This window comes from Saccostrea cucullata, unplaced genomic scaffold, assembly GCF_032062105.1.
Source record: "Saccostrea cucullata isolate Sc308-1 unplaced genomic scaffold, CSIRO_AGI_Scuc_v1 ctg746, whole genome shotgun sequence".
In the NCBI taxonomy this organism is placed as follows: Eukaryota; Metazoa; Mollusca; class Bivalvia; order Ostreida; family Ostreidae; genus Saccostrea; species Saccostrea cuccullata.
Genome location: NW_026938715.1, coordinates 734514 through 759658, shown reverse-complemented (window position 1 = coordinate 759658; position 25145 = coordinate 734514). Strand labels below are relative to the sequence as shown.

Genomic DNA, 25145 nt, shown 5'->3' with positions numbered 1-25145 from the left:
CTACTCAGGAAATTAATTTTTTTGAACTAAATAGTTCTTTAAAACCAATTTCTTTGGACCTTTCTTTCGGCCGGTCGTCTACGTGTATTTTTTCCCTAAGATTTTAATATTTAATTTCAATTTTTGGCTACACCGCAGATTGTAAGCTTCAGACATTAAGGTTTCGTCAAAGGTCAACATGTCTAAAAGATTATTTTTACAATAGCTCCAAAACTACGTGTGATATACGGTCAAAACGTTTCCAGTGTATAAATATATCATTGATTAATAGATAGAAAGTATCACTTGATAAAAAATATTTTAAAAAAGATTTATTTTTTTAGAAAAATGGTATCAGAAAATGTGCATATTTTTAAAAGATGCACCTGTATAGTTCTGTCCTTTTTGTGAAAACCATCATTGCAGAAATAATATATGCTTATCATTGAAGGGCAAGTTGAACGTGAATGGTCTCTGAAAGGCTGTTATTGAAAGCATGACATGTATAAAGACAACACCCCTACAGAATCCGCCATTTGCAATGTACTTTCACTTTCAAGTCTTAACATTTGGACAAAATAAACAGGAAAAAACAACTTTCCATAGGCAATCCAAGTCCAACTTGCCCTTCATCGATAAACATATTTTGTTTCTGCAATGATGGTTTTCACTGAGAGCACGTAATTAATTAGGTGTATTTTTTGAAAATATATGCATTTTTTTCTCAAATAATATTTTTTTTTCATTTTTTTTTCTTATCAATTGATACTTTCTATCTGTTTATCAATGAAAAATGTATAAACTGTAAAAGTTTTAACTTTATACCTCACACAGTTTTGGGGCTATTGTAAAAATAAATTTTTGGACATGTTGACCTTTGACGAAACCTTAAATACAAATATTTAATTTATTGCGTAAATTTCTTCCGTGAAATACATGAAACTTAGTACTTGTATATATATTTATTAGGTGCAAATGTATCTATATATTTTTTCATAAATAATAGATCTTTTTATAGTTTCATAAATTTATAATAGTACCCGTGAGAAACGGCACATAATTATATAAGGGATTTTTGTGCAACAATTGCATGTATGTTAAAATATCCATTATTAAACGAGTCATAGTTTAACCTTAAAATGAGAATTTCAACATTTACACAAATATTCGTAAATTCACACCCTTGATTAGAAATTAAAAAAGAAATTCAGTCTCCATTTCAAAATAATCCATTTAATCATTGTATAACAAAATATATATATAAATAAACAACTTTTGTAAAATTACCGGTGATCTCAATTTTTTTTCTTGTAATAATTAGAGGTACTTTATTTAGATTTGAAGCTTTGCAAGGATTTAAATTAAAATATTGCAGTAAGTAAACAAAGTAATCTGTTCGTTTTGTCAGAAACCGTTCCGCACTTTGAAACAGTCCTATCAGGTTTTGCGTTTATCCTATCGTGAAGATCGTTTATCAGGTCTATCGTGTTTTGCGTTTATCGTGTTTTGCGTGTATCGTGTTTTGCGTTTATCGTGTTTTGCGTTTATCCTATCGTGCGTGTATCCTGTCCTATCGTGCGTGTATCCTATCGTATCGTGCGTGTATCCTATCGTATCGTGCGTGTATCCTATCGTATCGTGTATCCTGTAAAGAATAACGATGCGGGTACTGTATTTTTAATGGTACAGTGTTAGAGTTAGTCAATGAAGATGACATGATACTTGAATGTTTGACATTTATTTCGATAAAACATTTAAAATGAGTAAACAGGAAGCACTTGCAAATAACAGTTAGGAAATATCTGTAACAATAATTAAAGCCTTGTCCTGCAAAATCTAAATGTTATTTACATTTTAACTGGCATCTGATTAAATATAAAAATATATCTATAAAAAAATTCTAAACAATGTAAAATAAAGCTTTCAAAGTAAAAAAAAAATGTAATCGGAAAATACTTTATACACTAAAATCCATTTTGTTGCAAAGTTTTACTCAAAGTAACAAGGTAATTTGAATAAATTGCTCCCATTCATTTCCATATTTACTTAATAACTGTAAATTCGTTGTTTATAACAATGACTTAAAACATTTCATTACATGAGAATGCATATTATACATGTAAACATATATGTATTTACATTTTTTAACCAGAGGAGATCAATAATAAAGGCTATATACTCCCAAGAATTAACATTATTCAATACCCAGTATTCAGTGTTGAAAAGACGTCACCCATTCTTCAGTAAGCAGAGACGAAAAAAGAATGACTTTTTCCCTCTATGTAATGTTACGTATCTCCATAAACTTTGGTTTTCTCGAAAATGGGTAAAGTTGTCATCTCCACAGGATATGTTATCCATTTTTTCCCAACGATCAACTTATGAGTCTCTAGATCTTTCCAAATTCCATCCGGAAAATAAATCTCTCTTGAGGTTTTCCCTTCACAGAGAACAGGAGCAATCAGGTAGTTATCCCCAATGAGGAAAGAATCGCCAACACTCCTGGCAATTTTGTCCGCCGGATCTATCCACCAGACAGGTCGAATGATGGGCATTCCAGCCTTTATGTCATCCATCATGGTTTCAATCGCTGGGGTCACATATTCTTCGTGCTTCTGTGCAGCTTTTCTGGCGAAATTGACGAGGTCATTGTCGTACTTCCACGGTGGGGTTGAATATTTCATACCAGGGAAGAAGGTAGCCATCTGAATCCATCGAACATATAGATCCCTTGGAAGAAGTTCGTAGGTTTTATCCTCGGGATCGTACTTTTTGTAGCTTATTCCATCAGCCATGGCAAAAGGATATCCCATCATACCTAGTGCTAGACCTACAGGAATGGTTCCAGTTAGACAAAGACCATTTTCCGTTTGTTTAACCTTTGTTCGAACAGACACAAAGTAAGGAAGGTTTTGGGTATGTGAAGTTCCTTCGATGATGTCTGCATTCAATTGATGAAAAGAAACCAACATGTGAGTGAATTCCTTTTTCAATTGATTTGGAGTAACGTCAGGTTTATGAAAGGTCGGATGGAAAGGCAACCAAGTGGGTTTGCCATATGTCATTTTGAAAGACTTGATCTTGTACCTGTCCGCCAACGTCATCATTTTCCCAGTGATCCATGATTTAGCTGCAGGGTTAGTCACATCTAACATTGCCATGACATCATCATTCCACTGGACAAGTGCTGGAACTCTGCCACTGGCATCTAGAATAAAATGATCCTTTGGATGCCCTTCTGTGAAACTGTCAGATTTGTAATCAAAGTATGGATTGAATGACACTGTGAGAGAGCATTCAGCAGTCGACAAAACGGTAGATTGCAAGGTAGAAATGTTTGGAAATCTTTGTTCATCAAAAGTGAAATCCCCTTGAATGTCTTCCCACAATCCATCCACCACTATTGAACCACAAGTAATGTTATGTTTCCTTATATTATTGGCAATGCTGAGAACATCCGCCTCAGAAACTGTTTTGGAATCTCTATCTCCTTTCGTTGACCAAAGTGGACTTGTGTAAAGCAGCTTTGTTGGTAAGCTACCAGGCCCAGGTTCCAAGTAACTTCTGAAGTATTTATGTGCAGATTTGGGGTCATTTCCATTACAAATCGTGTAATTCAGAAACCTCTTCTTGTCAATATTTGCTTTGAAACCATAGAAATCACCAGTATAATTGGAAGTGATGCACCATGATCCTTTGTTCTTTGTATTCCAATGCATAACTAAAGGAATATTATCGCTGACCAAGAGACCGTTTCCATTTTCTGAAAGCCAGTAGTTTTCAACTGCCGAATTAAAAGTTCCTGCATCAAAGTTTTGGGAATAAGAGGCTGAGAAAGTAAACTCGGTGTCACGAGTCATTGGCCATTCGGGATGAGTTTGATTCGAGGGTCCAAACCAGCCCTGGTTTCCGATGTTATAACAATCCAAAGGATAAAGTTCTGCAGAGATAGATTCCCAAGAGATATTATAACATTTCAATTCAGGGGGCGAAAAATAACTTATCCTTAAGATAGCACTGTTTTTCCAACGTAAACATTGGAATTCTTGTGTTTCTACCTCACCAAGACAATGAGTAGGTTTCTGCCATGACGGTATCTGATGACCAAGTGTTCCATACAGTGAATCCCTTTCGCCTGGATCAGAAAGGGATATCCGTTTAGAATTGGCCTCGAAGAAAATTCTTTGACTGATCATCTTTTCCTTCCTTGCAATGTTGTGGAAGTGCCATCCGATACTCACAAGAATTATAATGAATACTAACAACGCTGAAACTCCCAAATGCAACCGGTATTTCTTCAGAATTTCTCTCTGTTTGCCAAACTGAAAAAAAAAATTGAGATATTTTAGAAGTTATTATTTATACGTAATATAGTTGTTAATCAGTGGTATTCTACCATCTTTTTTTTTTGCCATTTGAACCTGCAATTAGACGTACCTATGAAAGAAAAACCTTAAACGAAGTGTCTTTCATTATAAGGAAAATACCTATCTACAATGAAACAAAGAAGGCACGTAAAGAAATCAGGCTTAGTGCCACAAAACTTGGACGTCAAGTTTTTTATCTTAGTCTAACATTTCCATTTTGAATTCATTACACTGTATTTAAAACTGACACTAAGATCAAAATTGAACTCGTCTAAGTTTTATTGCCCAAGTGCCAGTTCTAGCTGCTAGACAGAGAAGGACAGGGAATCTCTTCTTCGTACATTGTGATTGAATGGTTTTTTTATGATTAATTTTGATTAATTTGTAAATATAGATCATTTGAAAAAAAACATCTTGTCTGTGAAAACGTTTACTATTAAGCTAAGTAACTGCCAAGACATATAATAAAGCAATCAACTTTACCCTTTTCTCTCGCATGTGTTGTTGGGAGTAGTGTTTTTGAAGATCTAGGATCTGCCCTAGCTTTTCGCTGGTCAAAGCAATTGAATCCTTTCTTAGATGTTCTGCCAATTTTGAGTGTAAATCTTTATCCTCAATGCAGTCTGAGTTTCCATTCACTGGAGCCTGTCTCGTTTTCGATCCTTTAAGGATGCCTTTAGTTTCGTATCCCATATTATCACAATTTCCATTTGACTTCTTGGTGAAGCCATTAAGATCTTTTTCTTGAATATCTGGGTAGACCCTCTGCACTTGGAATGTAACATTGTCTAAGTATGTATCGTTGTCAAATCCACGATTAATGTATCCGATATCTGAAGGATCCCCTTCAAAGCTCATTTTTCTTGGCGTTGCACAAGGAGTGTCAGTTTCAAACATCACTTGTGACGAATCGTCCTCTTCTGGGTTTATTTGGCGAATATGAAGAGTTCCGGACTCCTCATCAAAGCTTATTTGACCAATATTTCTATCAGTCTTAACTTCCGGATTTGAACACTGTTTCTTCAATAACCTTCCGCTTGCAGAATCGATGTTGATTCTGCGAATGTTTTTTGAGTCCAGACCGGTGTCTAAACTAATTTTTCGAATTGGCATGTTGTCATGTCTTATTTTTCTCAATGTTGGCATGGCTGTATCAAAACTGACTTTTCGTTTTGGTTTGGTTTCGTCATATATTACGTCAGAAGGTTTGTACCGCGATGAATCATGACTTATTCGTCGAGGTCGTGTTTCATCGTAAATAACACCCACTGAATGGGGATTTGGCATCAAATTACAAACTTTATCCTCTTTTTCTTTCGATTCCTCCTGATCGTCTTCATTTTTATCTTCAAAATCGATCTCTTTTAGCTCTAACTGGTCTTCTGGCGATCCAGGAAAAGATGAAAGCGTGAATCGTGGCAAATTGTCTCTTTCATCTTCATCATTGGATTCAGGCGGGGAGATTTTATTCAAATTCTCCATGCTAATCACGACACCCGACCGTCGTTTTTTGGGTTCAGCGGACGGACTTGATGTGTTGGACGAGTTTTCGAAGACTTCATCATTATCCGTCGACTCCTTTGGTCGCAATACAACATTTTCGTACTCTTCTTCCTTGTCCGAGTTGGAATTTAAGATGTCTGGAATATTGATGTTAGTGTACTCGGGACTGTAGCGGCCGTCGTATGACGCCATATTTGCTGAAAGAGAAAATGCAATTCAACGTATAGATGGGAAATATATCTAGTTATGATTTAGAGAATTTAGACAACTTTTGTCGTAGTGGAAAATTTGATCACAGTGATGCTTCTTCAGAATATGTTCACTTTTAATCACATAATGTTTCAGAAGGGAAAAAATACATTGTTGATGTTTGATTTTAGAACTTTTACAATTTTCTGATAGGCAGTTGATGGCAAACATTCGAACAACATGGACAGACTGATCATCTACGTGCTCAATTGTTTGTTCAAGATCATTATTATTGGCTATTTCTTGTTTATTCTTTTCTTTGTAAAGAATTTTTCTTTTGCCCAATCATGACAAGGAACACACGTGGATGTAATCGATCGACTGGGGATGCTTACTCCTCCAAGGCACCTGATCCCACATCTGACGTTTGTTTGCTTGTTTCTGATTTGCATTGTTTGAATGATCATTTGAGCTTGGATACTGTTTTGTATCTCTATATTTTTTGCAAATTGGAGAGAGTGAAAGGATGTGCATTTGTTACCTTGGCGAAAATATGAGGTCCATTTATCTTCTCTCTTTTCCTCATATTCTCTATCTATGAAAGCTTTCTGGGTATCAGGTTAGAGGAGGGCCATAATTGTAGACACATTTTTTTTAAATAAATCTGTACATTTTACACACCTCCCAACCCTTTATAGTCGTCTCTACAAGCGATAAACTCGCTTGAATTAGAATTTTCTGCAATCCCTCAGACAATTCAAATCAAGCCAGTTTATCGCCTGTAGAGGCAACTATAAAGGGTTGAGAGGAGAATAGAATATACATATTGGTTTAAGAATGTGTCTGGAATCAGGTGGTGAAAGGTGGATGATGTACCAAAGTTTGAAAGTGGAGAAATTCAAACACTATGCGTAAAAAATCTTGCGCCGTAAATTGTATACCAGTACCGGTATATTTTGCATCACGGGATATGTAGCGTTATGGTCAAAGACCAATATTATTATTGTTTGCAGTTAAGTATGTTTTATGTTACGTCACGACCTAGGTGACAGCTGCGCTCAAGGTAAATTATACACGCCTCCTAACCGCAAGCTTTACGACTGGAACTTTCTTCTTATCCCTGACTGGTTGCTCGTGCAACAGACTATTTCCTTGTCAATGTTAATAATATGAGATGCCCAATCACTTATATTGTTTACGCTGGATGCATCTGACGAAAAAGATCGTGAGGTAACGCAAAACTTCACACTTAACTGGAAACTATAATACAGTTTGCAGTTGAGTGTAAAGTTTTACGTTACGTCACGATCTTTTTCGTCAGATTCATCCAGCGTAAACAATTCACGTGATTGGTCAACTCAAATTATCAACATTAACACGGAAATAGTCTGTTACATGAGCAACCAATCAGGGATAAGAAGAAAGTTCCAGTCGTAAAGCTTAGGAGGCGTGTACAATTTACCTTGAGCGCAGCTGTCAACTAGATCGTGACGTAACGTGAAACTTTACACTTAGCTGCAATGAATAATATATAAAACCATAACGCAACAGTTATGTACCTATATGTCACTGAGATGGAGAAAATATGTTTGAGGAAAAAATTAATTTTTTTTTACTTTGATTTTCAAAAGAACTTTATTTTTATGTCAGACTTTTCATTTCTTTCTTTCAAAAATTTTCAACAAAAATGTATTGCTGCATTCAATTAAAATTATGCCTTTTATTTATCTGTTTTCTAGCTATGTACATGTGTTACGTGAATGAAAACTGGAGAGATTGCAAAAAAGGCATTTCCATAGAACACTAAAAGGGTTAATGGACGTTTATGTAATTTCAAAATTACTGATATTTAATATTTTTCAGTAGGATAAAATAGGATTACACTCACGCGTTCTACAACAAAATCATCAATGACCCCAAAAAATGTCAAACTTTGTATTGGGGCTTATACTTGAAAGTTTAAAATCCAGATGGACATATTTTTTTATATTGTGATTGTCGGTTTATTTGAAAATCAATTCTCTCTCTCTCTCTCTCTCTGTGTAGTTGCACCCCCTCCTTCCCATTTTAAACATTTACACATAATATTTTCTGATTTGCAGGTGGTACGGTGATATAATGTTGTAAAAACAAATGAAACTGATTATTTTTATTTTCATTACTGTCATAATGCAACGTAATTTTGCTCTGCCGTTTCGAAATGCAATGTTTTAAAAAAATTAAAAACACCACTATTTACATCGTTGCTATGACTGTCGGCCTTATCAAAGCGATAGAGGTGTTCCGAACGATTTAAACTGGTACAGGTAAACAATGACACACAGGTATACACAGGTAAAACATTTAAATCCCCTTTCTGGGTGACATGCAGTTTGAGTTTATAGGGGTAGAGGACTACTAGACCGACACAGTAATAAAAATCCAGAATTAACAGGTGTAAACTTAAACGTCACGATTTCTAGTTTTGATTGATTGGAAATCAATCTACCAATAGTTGTTTCAGGAAGAAAAACAATTCACGTAGAGGTAAGTGAAAATACAGAAATAAGATAAAAGTTATCTATCATTCTATTATTGAGATAAACGATTGTCACGTAACAAATGATTGAAATCAATACAGTTTCCCAACAAGGTATGGAAACATTAAATTAAACTCTGTTCATTTTGTTTTACAAGTTAGATTGGGATCTATGAATGTATTTTTATGTTCTTATGTTTACTAATAAGACTTTTCTAATAAGCCTTTTAAATTAAAGCTGAACTCTTTTTTAAGGACAGGATTAAGAATTGTGTTTAATCCTATACAGATTATTTTCCGGTGACATTTCCGGGATTGGATTAACAACTTCCGAAGACAAGGATGTGGCCAGCCGCATCGTGAAGGGTGGTCACTGCTCCGTTATGGGAGTTTATACTGTCGACGACACGGATGATGAAGGTAAGCATGTTTGTAGGTTGTCTGTTCTATATATATGGTTAAATTAAGTTATTTCCAAATACGAGGTTTAAGTGTGTCTTAAGGTAGCTGTGTGTCTTTATATCTTCTATTTCATTTATTTGGAGCGTGACTGAAAGGGGATACATGTATCCACTGTATGTATAGAACTAATATACCTATATACCTGATGTTGAAAAAAAATGTATATTATTTTTCTATTTGAAGAAATGCACTGATGTTAATAACTTAATGTCAATAACATGCATTTTTTTTTAATATATAAATGCATTTGCACGTTTTATGCATTGCATTGCCAATATTTATTTGAAGTCAAAATTTGGTACAGAAAACTTTTACAGGCATAGTGCACTGTGACCTTATGGAAATAACTTTTAAAACCATATTGTTCTCTGTTAAAGACCAAGATAAATAAAATGACAACTTTAAATTTTTCTACATGAATGGATTTCCTACCAAAGGGTTTGCTACTGAATTCTTTAACATTAGATAAATGGAAATTATATAATGATAATCGGTTTATTTGAAAACCATTTGTAGTATTTTACTTAAAGTGTATAACAGCTAAAAATTACAAATAACTCTAAACCCATATCCGTTTGCAAATAATTTATTTTCAATCTCTTTTTACAATATCTGCGGTAATAATTATATCTACAAAGATACGAGGATAACATACTCCGTTCCGAGTAACCGGGATACGCGGATGACCACGATATGCTCCTTGGGGATTTAGCACAGATAAAATATTACGTCAATTTTCCAGTATACACCCAAAGTGGCCATTATCACTATTTAATCAGGGATGATGTGTAACCATATGCTGCTATTACCCTTATATTAATTCGCGGAAATCCTTGTCCATCCAATACAACATCTGCGTATATGTAAATACTTGCGAATATGTAAATATTTGCGTACATGTAAATACTTGCGTACATGTAAATACTTGTAACTAGTACAAAATATATATATAGTCAATTTTAATTTGAATCTTTTTCTTAAACCATTATGTTGATTGTATTATGATAAAGTTATGCTATGTATTGTTTTTTCCTATCATGAAATAATAAATTTTATTTTTTATAAGTGTCTTAATGCATAAAAGCGCTCTGAAATTTTGACATTTTTTTTTTAATTTTTAAATTAGAATTTTCAATTATATCTGTTTAACCCCGCAATAACCGAAAACTACTGTAACAGGAACACATTTTCTGTCTCTTTCGGGGCGGAGTGGGGGATGGGGATGTAATCATAGCGTGTCTTTTTTCATTAATACATCAAATTAAAAAAATAATCTAACTGGTCTTCAGTATTACTTGTAATTATGTTGTGCAACCGCCTTGTCTCATAATATAGTAAAGAGGAAATCCATTTGCGGAGGGAGGGGGGGGGGGTCTTAGCTTATACATTGTCCAAAATGATGTCCATGTGCTTATCCAGAAGTGTTATCAATATGTCGAAAGAAATTTTCTATATGCAGGGCCGTGGAGGACATATTTAAATTAAAAGAAAAAATGTTTGTTTTTGAACATAAATAAATTTGATATTTTCAGACGTCCTTGAATTCATGTTTTTTTTTTTTTTTTAAAAACTCAGTACAGTATAATTAGGAGAATCTATGATTAAGAACATCGTATAAAGATCGATTGCAGAAAGAAACAGATGTGGCGGGCTATATCGATTTATCTTTGCTCTGCAAATACCAGCATTGACAAGTACAATAGAATTGCATTCATAAAAAATAACGATCCATATCTCAAATAATTAAAAGAAATTTATTCATGAAGAAAACAGGAGCATCTAGGGAAACTGAAAATTGTAATATACATTATAAAATGAAAGCTGATTGATTTATCGATATACAGATAAATACGTTTATATACGGTTATATCAGATTTTTTTCTACACGGATATTTTGTTCTCATTGGTTGATTAGGCATTTAACCACAAAATCTCATTAATATTTTACATGTACTATTTACGTATATTTATAGGTAAAGATCAATATTTGTTATGTGTGTGTGAGGTTTTTTTTTCTTTTTCAAAAATAGAAAAATAGCAATTATTTATGCGGAACACAATTGCATGAAAGGTTTTAAAAACGTGCAAATATAGAAAAGCATTTTAGCATAATTTAATTTTTGGCACGATGTTGAAATATGAATGGTGATTCGATATTGCTTAGCCTTTTATTTTGTGTATAATCTTTTCTTATGCTTCACAGGTTCATTTTGAGTTCAACAAAAATTGATGATTCATTTAAGCCTATTAATACTGGATTCAGGAAATGAAATCCCTTTTTATTACCAAATGATAATTTGAAGAAAATCAGAAAGCAAACTTAACGATCTTAAGGAAGCTAAGACGATTTGTAAGAAAACATTGGTAGTTGATATCAATTAAGCATAAAAACCTACACACTTTAAAAAATTAGTGTTAAAAAAAAATATATGTACATCTACGAGGCATAAGCTTTTCTGATTGTAAAGATTTTAGATTGCACCTAAATATGGAGCATTTTCACACGTTGTAGCAGTAACTAAGGAAGAAATGTCGGTCATATTGTGCATTCGGTCTAAGACTTGAGTTTAGTCTGAAATCTGATGGAAATGTTCCATTGATGTATTAGACTTCTGCGACAATGGTTTCTGGTAGCACAGTAGACAAATTATTACAAATTGTAAATGGTTAACAAGGGAACGCAAACGATTTAACGTGGAAAGGACGCATTAATCATGTTTTCGTTCTGGGAAATAATCACGGGTTAGATTGGCAAGATTAGGACAATAAAAATAGTTTTTTTAAGCAAAGCATTTTTTAAAACAATGACACAACGATCACAAGTATTATTCAAATATAAACTATTTTTATAAGGCGATAATTACAAAATATGTACACGACATTTGTTCTTGACATTTGGAAGAAAAAATGTCCGATGAATCATTTATAGGCTAGAAGAAAAAGATACATGCATTTCTGAGCATTTTTTTTTCAACACAGGAGAAAAGGTTGTGCGGTCAAACCGAGGAAATTCAAGTTCATTTTGGCAAGACTGAAGCTTTCAGAAAGGAAAAAAAGATCTATAACTGCACTTATAAGACCTTTTAGAATCAATATTGCATCAATACTAGATAATTAGATACCGGGTAGTTTATGCGTGATAAAAATCGATTGGTATTTGGGGGATCTGAAAACACAAATTGATCTCGTCAATATGCCTTGTCAATGACCACAGAATTTCTTATGATTGAATTTTCACATGGATACTAATTGTGTGCTGATCAAGTAATTTTTTTTTTTTTTTGCCTTTTGGGGGGAGGAGGGGGGGGGGAAACGATGCTTCTCCAAGCCCGAAAAACGTGTTTTGGTGTAGGGCAGAACCAGAACAACAGGGTCTCTCAATATTAATTTACCCGGCGTCCGCTTTTCTTGTGGTGGGGTGAAGGTGTTGATTAATAATTCTGAGAGAGAAGTTCAGACCCCCCCCCCACCCCCTCTAGATCGATACATAGAATATATATATATATATATATATATATATATATGAGACAGAATATTTACAGAATTTATGCAGCTGTGCAAAAAATGGCCGGATTTTTAAACACATTTATACAAACAAGAATAAGTGTGTATTTGATTCATGTGGATTTAATTTGATATGTCAACAATGACTCAATGTTTTGCATAAAAAATGATTAACGTACAGTGTTCAAGTACATGCATAATAAATAAAAAAAAAATTCAGGTACATATACCATTTTTAAAAAAAAGAAGGAGGACAAGAAGGCACACTCGAAGGACCATTTTAAAAGATATTGAAACTTTGAGTTGTATACGTTTCTTTTTTAAGTTTATATCTTTTAGATAGAATGGGAACAATTATAAAGAAATTAAATTTCTTCACTGGATTATAAAATTTACAAGATAAAAAAGAAGTCGTTATTTTCCAGTTTCTTTATTCAAACGAGAGAGAGAGAGAGCTGTGTTGTCTCCACTTCTTTTAATTACTAGTATATCTGTAACTTTGTAATATGACTGAATCATGTATCTGTCTTTTCAGATGAACCGTCATCCAGTGTTTGTTGTATGGGAGGATGTATCACAGGTTGTGCTCTAGCAATACTGCTCCTTGTTATTTTACCTGCTGGTACGTGACAGAATCAACAAATAAACTTAAAAAAAATTAATAAAGGTAGAATGCATTGCTAAATTATCGAGGAAGGAAGTGAAAATCTACGTTCAGGAACTTTTTAGTAACTTCATATTTTTGAGGGGGGGGGGTGTATTGACAAACATTTCATTTTCATGGATGTGTCAACCATACTGAACTGCAACAAAATGCGGCATACGCTGTGTGGGACTGCAACAAAATGCAGCAAACGGTGGTTAGGCCAAACGGCCTCTCATTGAAAATGATTTTGTAATACATGTTAATAGACACTATTTACAAAACTTAATTTTGAGAGGGGCGCGCCATTTTTTTTTAACCCTTTATCCTATACATGTAGGTGCCCGACATTATGCTAATGGAATTGTTTTTATTATAACATGTATAAATTGTGATGAATAATTTTTTTCCAATTTTGTTATTTATAGGTGCTCTGATCACATTTTATGCTGGGAATAACGAAGACTATGTCGTCCTTTCGGTTGGAATATGTATGATTGCGATTCCTCTTCTCGCAGTACCAACATTTATCTTTATTTTCATGAACAGAAGGCGGATTCTAAAATTTAGAAAAACAAAGGTTGTTGGTTGTCCTAACTCTTCCGTGGGTAAAGATAGAAAAGCGCGCTATTAATAATGACGTCATGGGACAGACTCCATCTTGGTGATTTACTTGTGCCATGGGTATAGACAACGATTTCAGATACACCAAAGTGCTTACATTTTTGCAAAGCTACAGTTTGTGATGCGTCAACGAAGATATTTTGTTTTCTGTGTTTGGTAAGCTTTGTTTCAGAGTTAAATATCTTGTACCTAGCTGTTTATATGCGGGAAGTTACACAAGTTCATAAGCAAATGCTTCGCATATTTGTAAACATACTCATGTAAGCCAATCTTGCTTTGTCTTTGCACTTTAATGTATGCAAAAATACTCTTATTAAGCATATTTGCATCTTTTCAAGGACTTGCAGGTGCAAATCTGTTTACCCATATGCAAAAGCAAAATCTGTGTGCTAAATGATTCATCTTAGATGTTTCTTGATGGAGAAGGAAGAAAAAAAATCAGTTTCTTTCTTAATAATGAAATTCTCTAACCATTATTTATCATTAAATTTTATAGAACATCATTTAATTTCGATCTAGATTTTTATCATATATTAAAAAAATTTTTTAGTTATACATTCAACCCTGTAAGAAAACAAAAACCTGTAATTCCAAATGGCATATACATTTAATCAGAAAAAAAAAATTAAATTCCTTTTCTCCAGCATGAAGCCATAGTTATGGAAAATTATAAGAAAAAATATCAAATTGTGGATAACTCATTTATTCTACGGACTCGAAATTAAAGGAAAAAACAATAAGAGTACTGGTGCACACAGGAGGACATTTGCCTACGAATATATTCATCACTATATTTTAACTTCTCGCCATACAACTTTGAGTTGTATACAAATATAGGAATAAGGTAATTTTGGAAATCATTTGTATTTTTCTACAATTCATGAGATTTTTAATCTAGCACTTTAAAAATATTAAACTTGTACTTTTCCTTTCCTAACAAAAAGCGTTCAGATAGTTCATAGATACAGTCCATGACGTTTCATTAGTCATAAAATCTGTTACATTTGCAATATCTTAAAATAATATCATAGTTTAAAGTAAAATTAGATGTCGAAAATCTTGAATTTTAATGTCAACAATGTTAAATAACTTGCAAGACTTAAGTTAGTCTATAGAATCTAAAAATACTTAAATCAATGATGATTTTTTTTGGTATGTTAAAACTTAAAATTAAGACTTCAGTCTGTTTTAGGTTTATGGTTATGGGGTCTATATAAAATAATTTACAAAAAAAGTTTATACGCATACACATGTGCAAATGAGTACTCATCAATGTTCACATTATTTAAAGGTATTTTAAGTTTCAAAACCTGCATTATTATTGTAGAAATATACTTTTCATTATGCATTAAGAATATGACGAAATCCTTTTCAGCTGTGCCAAAAAATTGTCCTTAATTTTATTTTTTTTTTCTACTTTCTGTATAATTTCCAATGTGTGTATATTTGTTTATTTTTTTATGCTATTATCTTTTCTTTCACGTAGCAGCTGGTCTTTATTTCAATTCAATATTTATGTATATGTATAGGATATTCGATGCAATAAATGGCTTGCTTTTTAAGAGCAGAGTCCGCCATAATATCAGTTGACATATCAATAAAACGTGTTCACAAGAACTATTAGAGAGAGAGAGAGAGAGAGAGAGAGATTTGTTTGTTTGTTATTTATCACTTCACTCAAGTTGAGGGAGAGAGAGATTTTTTGTTTGTTTGCTATTTATCCCTTCTCTCATGTAGAGAGAGAGAGAGAGAGAGAGAGAGATTTTAAAGATGGATAGTTGAAAAGATGTGTAATTATATTTGCTATGATTAAATTAATTATGTTATTTCATGACGAATCTCTATTCGAATTTATTAGATATCTATTCTTCGAGAAGAATCTACTGTTATTGTTAATCAAGTTATGATCCAAGTTACACGTATATCCAAATTATATTGATGTACTTAATTATTTTGTCCTTTGATATGACTATTTATTTGAGCTGCTATATAGAAATATGTCTACTTGAACTTTACTCATAAACACAAATTCAATCCATTTTTTATGTGTTTTTGACAAAATTATGGAAGAAAGTGATTGACATTTAATTTTAAATATGAATCTATTAATCATAGTAAGTTACTAGTATATTTAGGCTATTTCTCCTTGTTTTAGAAATTTTAAACCACTCTGTTTTTGTATGTGTTCCGAATGCATTATAAAAGCCTGTTTATGAATTATACAAATGTATGTAGTTGGTTCCAAATATTGTTAGATTTTAAAGACAAATTTAGCCAATGATATCCACTTTTGTTTGATTTTTCTTGTTTGAAAAATAAAACCAGAAATCAGTCGCCTTGTGTTGGATACTGCTCCAAAAATTTGATTATCATTGGATATATCGAGCCTGATGTACATGTATATATACCGTAAGACGATACATATATCTTATTCTTTCCTATCAACTGTATAAGTCCAATTACTATATTGGTTCACACCAAAAAGTTCCAAAATTAAATTAAGTCATATTAATGAAATATTTTTGTTTTTTCCAATACATTTCTTTCACAAAAACTAAATAAACAAGCTTGAATTTGGTGTATTTCAGCAGACACAGAAAGAGGAATGCAAGGGATTTGAATCGGTAGAGGTTGTCAAGTCCTTTTGTTTTGAGTATTGTATTCATATATTAAATGTATGATTAATGGGTTGATCAGCCATTAAAATAAGCACAGGTAATAATATTAGTATCTTAATGGAATTCCTTGTCAAAATGTCTTCTCACACGTTTCACGTTGTAAACAATACAGCATAATTTTTAGATGGTGTGTCTTGAGGTTATAATAGGGTCACGACAACAAACAACCGAGTAAATGTTGTACATTGTACTTTGAAACAAACTTCAAGAAAACAGGACCACATAACGTCAAATGTTTATAAAATTTAAAGTAGATAAAGAATACAATTTATTCAAATACTCAAAAATATTTAACTCGATATAGAGATAGTACTTGTACGTGGACAGAGTTCTCGAAGTAATATATATAATTGTATATGTACTGGCAACCACTTCAATTGTTTTTCTTCATATATTATGAAAACATGAACAATCCAATTTTAGGATATGCAGCTATCGTAGTGTAGCACAATTGAGATTAAGGAGAACATTGCTTTTATGGTTTATTTATATTTGTTTAACGTCCTCTTGAAAATTTTTCACTCATATAACGGAATGCCACCGTGTGCCGTTTGAGGGCGGCAAATTTTGATTATTCTACTTGAAATTTGGGATACAGAACAATGAGGATTTTTTGTGCTAGCACTTTTAATGCGACATGGGACTCGGTTTCTACGGTTCCATCTTAAGAACCGGTCCCCTTAATATTTGACCCGCAGCGGGATTCGAAACCCTGCTTCAACTCCTTGCTCCATGACTTTACTAGAGCAAGCACTGCATGTATAACCACTTCACAATGCTGCATCCTTTTTTGTGGGAAAGTAGTTAAGGTCTCAATAGGTTTATGTTTAGGAATACACAAAGGTAAGCTAATTTTGTTGAAGACCTTGGCTTGAAAAACAAATAGAGTAATATCCGTCAGGTCATGCATTCATATTTAGTCAATATTGACAGTTGTCAACACCATGACCCCCGAGGATATAAATAGAAGTTCTAAGTTTAACCTATAACGGCATATTTCAAAAATGGAAAAGTTCCCTCGTTTAAAATGTTGCTTCAATACTCCTGATTTTCATTCAGATAAGTAACCTATAAGGAAACTGTAAACAATTTTAGTATGGCTTGTAGGTACAAAAATTAATTCTACTCAAAATGAATTTAAAGGAATAGTAAACTTTAATTCTTTGAAGATCTCTCTCTTCAAAATATTAATGAATCTTTAGCATATCAATATCATCTTAGGAAAAGGGCTTCAAAAAGGATATATTTATTGAGAAAGAATCTTCTTTTTGTGTAAATTCAATTTTATAAGGAGGTGATTTTAATGGGATACATTTTTAGATTCTTTTGATATAAAATTTCTGTATTGTAATTTTTACCCCTCAAGTTATTCTAGAATTGTTCTTGTATGTATATTTATAATTTAATTCATCACTACTAAGTTTTGGTTTAGTAAGGTAAAAAAAGTTCAATAAATACAAGTATGTGCAATCTGTGCTTCCTTTGGAAGGTACGAAACCCAAGAGTGTTGAAATGAAAGTATTCCCGTTTTTAACGAAGCGCTCGTACTTCTGAATTAGATTAATAATTAACAATTAATTTAAACTGTTTTAAAGTAAAAATGAAAGGGAAAAATATATACATGCTCATATGCTCACTCCTCCATGGCACCTGATCCCATCTCTGATGTTTTGGAGGTCCGTGTTTGCTCAGTTCCTATTTCGTATTGTTTAATGGACTTTGAGATTGAATATTGTTCGTTATCTCTATATATTTCATGTAATTATTTCATTCTTTGCTCAAAGAATTTGCACTGGTAAAATGATAAGGTCATGGACAATTTTTGAAGATATTGGTTTAGTTTACTTATGCAAAGTGATGAACTTTCATCTTCGAGAAGCATTTCAGGGATAGATATTTACTATGTTTGCTTCCTGTTCTCTGTTAAATCTCTGCTTTGTGAGCTAGAGCCACACACTTGAAGTATTTGGCTTTGCTAATTTTGATAAAATAATTTTAAAAAGTATTTACATGTATCTATAAGTATGAGAATCGCTCATAGACTTCGAAGGCAAAGATAAAAGATATGCTTTGTGACATTCATTAACCAGCCCGTTTGTTTTAGATAGGTTCGTGAAAATATGTAACGTTAGATTTAGAAACATATTTTGAAATGGAATCAAGGTAGAGTGATCTCGCTTTGCTTAAACTTATTATAACAGCAGATATTTATTTGGCTTTTTATTGTTCACTTTTTAAAACAAAAAATTAAATATCTTTTTAAAAAGTATTTAATTTAATTTCATAGTTGGATGCCCCAACTGAATTCTTTCTCAATTAATTCAATGATTCTTTTTATTAAATATGTGTAGACCTAACAGGATATAAATGTGAACTGTTTGCAACAACAACATCAAATCTTTTTGTTGTCGTGCTTTTGCAATCAAAGTAGAACAGTTAATACAAACGGCATTTTGGTATGTCAATTTACTGCCTGTTTTCTGCGACATATAAACATAAAGGACACTGGTATCGTTACAATATTTTTTTTACATGTAGTTTTCCATAGCTCACCTTTTTTTCTGATCAACAAAATGCAAAAGCTACCGTATCTATCATTTGAAACGTCTATGATTATTTCTTTTACAATCATTTATCAATCTTTTCGATTGTTTAATTACAGTGATTTCATTGCAATGCACTTTTTAATTAATGTTAGATCTTTTGTTTAATACTAGTACTTATCTACAGCTGCAACACTAGTATGTAACAGGGGAAAATGTATTCCGCATTCTTGGTATGAACACTGTGAAACTTTCACAGAGAAAACTATTTTGTAAATGAAGATTTGTTTTCAAACCCTTTGCAAAACTGGATGTTCGTAAAACTAAAAGTACCCCCCCCCCCCAAAAAAAAAAAAAAATCAGATATTCAATTTCTTTTCAACTCTATTTCAAGTTACAGTCTAAAAAGAATACCATCGACAGAAATAACTGTGTCAAGTTGTCTAGCATTTGGAGAGCCAAAATGGATATATAATAATAAAACGACCATATTACCGTCACGGCCAAGACCAGTGACCATAATGGATCATAGAAACTTTGGCCTTCTGAACCAATGAGAATTCAAATATATGTGTGTTGACTAAGATGTTTCCTATGTTTATTAAATTCAGTCCCTAGGTCAGTAATTAGTGAAAATTTCGTTTATGCTCCGCCGATTTTTACCGCAACATTCTTGTCAAATATACGTTTAATTTCATGGTGAACGTTTACGTGCCAACAGAAAAAAAGTTATGGAAGATGACAATGGCGCCCCAATATAGCGCAGGTATGAGCATCTATTTTGTGTAAAATGATTATTATTTACATAGCGATTTTGAATTCATGTTTATTAATCTATTCCATATCTACTCCACCACACCATACTTTTAAGTTTCTTGCGTCTTATAACATAAAGTGTATAGATTAGATTTGTTAAATAGTAGTGGTTTTAAATTAAGATATGTGATTTTTTATCCTTCAAAATGAGGAGAAAAGAAAGTAAAGATTAATTAAAAACGGAAATATAGCCAAAAGTGAAGCGATGACGTTGACAAGAAAAAAAAGAAATGTCATAAAACCTTACCTGTATTTTCTTTCACTCACTTCAATCCACTGATTATTTGTAACTTCATTTGAATCACATCACTTAATTAATAGAGATTGATCTTTTACAGAGAATTAGCGGTTTTAATCCATGTTCTGGTTATTTAATCTCCACACAATCAGACAGATGTAACAAGCTGTTAACAGATAGATAAGGTAAGAAACGGAGAGGATATTCCTTGATTAATGTATGCCTCTCGACACTTTGTTAGCGGTTGCCTGAGGGCATTGTATGTCTAATTTCGAAGTAAAACAATGACAAGAAAAGGTGCTATTGTTGAATTACTTATGTGTCCATGTCTTCATGTATTTGCTTGAGAAAAAAATGTTTGGTCATCATTAATATTCTGCTCGCAATACAATTTTGCAGCTGAAATTGGGAGTAGCCAAGGAGATGTCCTTAATGTTGTACAATTTTTGTCAAAGCAAACTTTGATTCAATATAATTAGCATAATTTTTTTAATGTTTGAAAATAAGTATTTGTAAATCAAGTTTTCTTAGATGATGCTAAATGTTTTTTTTTCTCTGGACAATTTTTTTTTATTATAAAATGAAAATTTCTCCTAAAAAGGCTTTAAGCAAATAAATAAAAAATAATTGTTCGATTAATTGCAGCACATAAGATGATATTCCATTACTTGTTGTCAGTATATTTAACTTCCTATTAAAACATTTGTGTCGGAATTATCAAAATGATGAAAAGTGTGCATTTGATGCATTTTACAAACAAATTTCTTTACATTTTGATAAAAGTGTTTTAAAATGGCTAAACCGGTAATCCAATATAAATGACGAACAGAGATTTTCAAATGGATAGACATAATATATCTTGACCTGAATTTTGACAATTTTTTCCGTACGTAAGTACTCTTTTGTTTTAAGCACGTGATATGTCAACTGAACAGAATTAAAAAAAAGTAAAGAAACAGTGTGTGCATTTTGTTCATGAATTATTATTCTTGTAGCCTTGGTTCCAAAAATAGCTATGAGATTCCACCTAAGTCGTGCCATTCATTGCTGTGTATTCGTTTTGGTCTGCCTTCTTCTGTACATCTTGTTCGGTAAAGGTAAATAAACTAAAAAAAAAAAATAAGTATGTCTTCTTGGAAAAAATCAAATTAAGTCATCATAGTCATTAAGTGCATTTTCATTTTTATCAATGTTTGTCCGTTTTCTATATTACGCATTGAATTACATTATCCTTAATTTTGAATGTCAATAAAATTATTGAAATTCTGAAGTAATATAGAAATAAATCTGATATTCAATAAGTATTACAATTATTGTATTTGTAATGCTTAAAATTCAGGTTCAAAAGGAAAAAATGCACGACAAGAATGATAGAAACATGTATTTTTAGAAATAGTTCATTAAAGTCTTTGACTTATGCTCTTCAGTAGGGACAGTAACCTATTATTCTAAGACAACAAATTTCCCTGCAAAAAATATCGATTTCTCTGTAACAGAATTATTCTTAAATCAAAGCACTCGAGAATTATCCTCTTTATTAAGGCCAATGGTATTAAGGTTTTGTTAAACAGTTAACAAACACTGTACGTGTATAATGCTTACTTTGCAGGAACACAGAACACGGAAAGTACTGGTATACATAAACTTCACATTAACCAGAAAAATACACAAATTGTGAAAAACTTTATAGAAGAACAGAATATATTCCCTATTTCAGGAACTTATAGTGACATTGATAATCTTAAAGATAATTTCATATTAAAATCGAGATCGAAGTCTAAATATAAAGGGAATTCCTACATTATGCTCCCTAGTATCCAAAGAGAACAGAAATTAGCCCAGTCCTTTGATTCTATTATTAAGAAAGACATTGTCTGGAACGAAATAGGAAATATACACACTATGAAGAAGTTTCCTGAAGAAATTCGTCTTGAAGATTCTAAATATTTCAATCCAGATAACACTTTGGCGAGATTCGAAAGGCCTGTACCACCAAATTTTGGAAATATTAAAACCGAGAGAAATGGGATAATTGTGAAATTGGGAAGTCAAAGTTTAAGTAACGTTAAAAATGAAACTTCCTTAAGAAAAGGACTTGTCGCAAATATTGTACACTTTCATAATAATAACATCTTTAGGAACGGAAATGCTTTCGGATTTCCTATTGAGGTTGAAACAAAATATCAAACTATCAAACCGAATCCGAATCATCAACCAACTAACCAAGTATTAAAATCAAAATTTATTCAGGAGAAGGTTCAGTATAAACAACAGTCACCAGGTCTTGAGATTTCTATAAACAGCAACAAATACCCTCCAGGGTTTAAATATAAAGGCAATAGTGCACCCTCTATATCAGACAACATTAAGTATAGACCGATAACCAGTAACAAAAATATTCCAAATAATGGACTTGGGAACCAAGTTCAAGTAAAGGCCCCAGTGCGAAACTACGGTCATATGATCGTGGCAAATAACAAACAGCTTCAGAATTCAGTAAAATCTAAGAAACATGTAATTGAAATTTTTCCACGGAAAAACGAACCAATTAGGATACCTATTTATATGGAACATAAGGGAAACTTTTCCTACCATCACGTTAATCTGATGTTAGAGGACGGCCAGAGAAATCCCTTCCCTCCGCAGGTACTGGGAGGAAAACAGAATGGAGTAAATGATTTTGTGCAACAAAATAAAGGTAGATATATAATCATGTACTTGTATATTGGTGAGTTAAGTACAGAATGCAATTTATTGTGTGTGTATGTGAGGGCGAGGGTGTGTATGTGAGGGAAAGAGAGGGGGCATGTGTGAGGGTGTGTATTTGAGAGAGAGAGAGAGAGAGTTAGAGAGAAAGAGAGAGGACTTTATTTTAACTTAAGTATCTGTTCAAAAGTTTGATTTATTGTAAAATAAATCAATGCCCTGCTTTTGATGTACGCAATCTACGTGTATCATTCATGACATGTTTCCTATATTTATAGATGACGTTAAATATACTCTTATCATGACATACATGAGAAGTGGTTCCACAATTACGTCAGAACTGTTGAAAACCAACAATACATTCTTTTTCTTTGAGCCATTCCAGGGGCTTTATAGGGACCACAGAACAAATCAACACGTCTGTTACCCCCACGGATATTGCAGGTCTGCAGAAATGATTCCAAACTGAATTCTGTTTTTCATGCTTTGAATGCTGCTTTTGTTCGAAAATTGTGATATAAATATCATAAAATTCGTGTTCATAAGAATTTATATAAATGCAGTCTCCTGTATTACAAATAAGATAATAATTTGCAAGTTTTAAGAATTAAACTACGTAATTTACTCTCTTGCAATCAAATTGCAAAATAAAAGAAAATAAAAACAATTTGATTAATTTTAAAAATAAAATAATATGGTCAAAGGTAAGTAGGTTTACATTTTTTCATCACCCAATAAGGAATTCGACCAGCGTAACTTTACTCAGAACATTCAAAAGAAAACGATAATGATACCAAAGAATTGTATGCAATAAAGATCCTTTGAGATCCTGTGAATATCAAAGTAAATTCTCCAAATAGCATTGCTAAAGATAACAAGTTTTAGCTAATTACATTAATTGCTTTCAGCGAAATATTTAAAAAGGATTTTCTAGTGAAAAATCGCAAGCAATATCTATTGCATATAAGTCAATAAATATATATTATTATACATATGAAATTCAACGGTAGTGAAGTTTATAAATAAAGGAAAACTTTTAAAAGCAAAATCTTATTAAAAAAAAATGCATACACACTGTAATCAAAATATATTTCGAGAAATATTAATTGAACAACGATTTCATTTTTTCTTGTAAAATCTAAAACATACATTTTCTTTTCTTTTAGAAAACCAGAAGGATTTTGGGAAACCGTAGAGGGTTCGGTTCGCATCATCAAAAGTCTTTTTTCTTGCAAATTCCTGGACATTCCTATGGGTGCCATCGAACCTTTAAGAATGTTTGCACCAAGTAGCTATCAAAAGGAATTTAGAGACTGTTTTCCTATAAAAAAGATAGAATGGGACAAAAGACATTTTACTTTGTTAGAATATCCAGAAAAATTTAATAGAACATGCATACAAGCTCTTCAAGATAAATGTCTGAATTCCAAGCATCGTCTTATAAAGACAATACGAATGCCAGCAACATTTGCTGAAAGTTTTCTTGCAAATATTCCAAATTTGAAAATTGTTCACCTTGTAAGAGATCCTCGAGGAGTGATGAACTCAAGAGTACAAATCAATTTAGTAAAATATGAGGAAAAGGAAATTGGAATCGTTTCAAATCATTTATGCAGTAGAATCTGGCTAGACATACAAGCATTCAAAAGACTTCAAAGGAGTTATCCAACACAAATTATCCCATTCACCTATGATTGTCTCGCTTTGTATCCAGAGGATGTTGCCAGGATGCTATACAGAGCGTTAGACTTAGACTACACACCGGAGAAAAATGCTTGGGTTGACATGGCGTTTAGGAATAACTTTGAACAATCGTTTGGGCTTTTCAAACATGGACAATCTGCAAGACTTGCACAAAAGTGGCGAATTAGTATTCCTGTAAAAGCAAACGAAAAAGTGAATACAATGTGCGGAAAAGTGTTCGAAGAGTTAGGACTGAAAGTATTTAAAAGTCCTGTAGACATGAGAAATTTGAAAAATCCGGTCTTTCATGATGCAAGAGTAACATGTCTCAATAGACAATGATTTAAAATGTCTTGTAAATAAAATGTACTTAATATAAAATTAATTGCCTCTAAACTGATAAGATATTACAAAATAATTTAATAAAATGAATAATTTTGAATTTATGCAATGTTAAAAGCCAAAAATAAGGGCAATTTTCCTTCGAATGTCTCATTATATAGGGTAACCTTTCTTAACAAGTTAAGCCTATTTTTATGTTATTTGAATTTTCAAGATGGTATAGTATTAGCTTCCAAAATCTTGATTCGGTGTGTCCCGTTGAACTCTAAGTGAAAGACTTCGACGTATAGTTGTACAGAATGAAAGACATTGATGGTACACCACTATCTAAACTCTTTTACAAATGTTTT

At 32.5% G+C, this 25145-nt stretch overlaps 3 protein-coding genes across 3 annotated transcripts; 2 read left to right on the top strand and 1 right to left on the bottom strand.

Moving 5' to 3' along the window:
* Positions 1 to 1782: 1782 nt before the first annotated feature.
* On the bottom strand, positions 1783 to 20257 carry LOC134251020 (uncharacterized). Its single transcript, XM_062733380.1, has 3 exons — positions 20074 to 20257; positions 4830 to 6046; positions 1783 to 4301 (listed from the first exon to the last, which is right to left on the bottom strand). The coding sequence occupies exons 2-3, from the start codon at positions 6039 to 6041 to the stop codon at positions 2268 to 2270; spliced, it is 3246 nt and encodes a 1081-aa protein (XP_062589364.1). The 5' UTR covers positions 6042 to 6046; positions 20074 to 20257; the 3' UTR covers positions 1783 to 2267.
* On the top strand, positions 8269 to 16123 carry LOC134251066 (uncharacterized). The gene is made up of 4 exons (XM_062733431.1): positions 8269 to 8564; positions 8846 to 8976; positions 13058 to 13144; positions 13594 to 16123. The coding sequence occupies exons 2-4, from the start codon at positions 8940 to 8942 to the stop codon at positions 13797 to 13799; spliced, it is 330 nt and encodes a 109-aa protein (XP_062589415.1). The 5' UTR covers positions 8269 to 8564; positions 8846 to 8939; the 3' UTR covers positions 13800 to 16123.
* LOC134251021 (uncharacterized) lies at positions 20162 to 25113 on the top strand. The gene is made up of 5 exons (XM_062733381.1): positions 20162 to 20249; positions 21060 to 21161; positions 21674 to 22762; positions 23049 to 23214; positions 23937 to 25113. The coding sequence occupies exons 2-5, from the start codon at positions 21080 to 21082 to the stop codon at positions 24793 to 24795; spliced, it is 2196 nt and encodes a 731-aa protein (XP_062589365.1). The 5' UTR covers positions 20162 to 20249; positions 21060 to 21079; the 3' UTR covers positions 24796 to 25113.
* The last annotated feature ends 32 nt before the right edge of the window (positions 25114 to 25145 follow it).

Coding starts and splice junctions, on each gene's coding strand:
- LOC134251020 (XM_062733380.1), bottom strand. CDS start 6,041: ATGGCGTCATACGACGGCCGCTACAGTCCCGAGTACACTAACATCAAT. Junction 4,302..4,829: donor AACACATGCGAGAGAAAAGG/GTAAAGTTGATT, acceptor TTTTTTTTTCAG/TTTGGCAAACAGAGAGAAAT.
- LOC134251066 (XM_062733431.1), top strand. CDS start 8,940: ATGGGAGTTTATACTGTCGACGACACGGATGATGAAG. Junction 8,977..13,057: donor CGACGACACGGATGATGAAG/GTAAGCATGTTT, acceptor CTGTCTTTTCAG/ATGAACCGTCATCCAGTGTT. Junction 13,145..13,593: donor CCTTGTTATTTTACCTGCTG/GTACGTGACAGA, acceptor TGTTATTTATAG/GTGCTCTGATCACATTTTAT.
- LOC134251021 (XM_062733381.1), top strand. CDS start 21,080: ATGAGATTCCACCTAAGTCGTGCCATTCATTGCTGTGTATTCGTTTTG. Junction 22,763..23,048: donor TTTTGTGCAACAAAATAAAG/GTAGATATATAA, acceptor CTATATTTATAG/ATGACGTTAAATATACTCTT. Junction 23,215..23,936: donor TACCCCCACGGATATTGCAG/GTCTGCAGAAAT, acceptor CTTTTCTTTTAG/AAAACCAGAAGGATTTTGGG.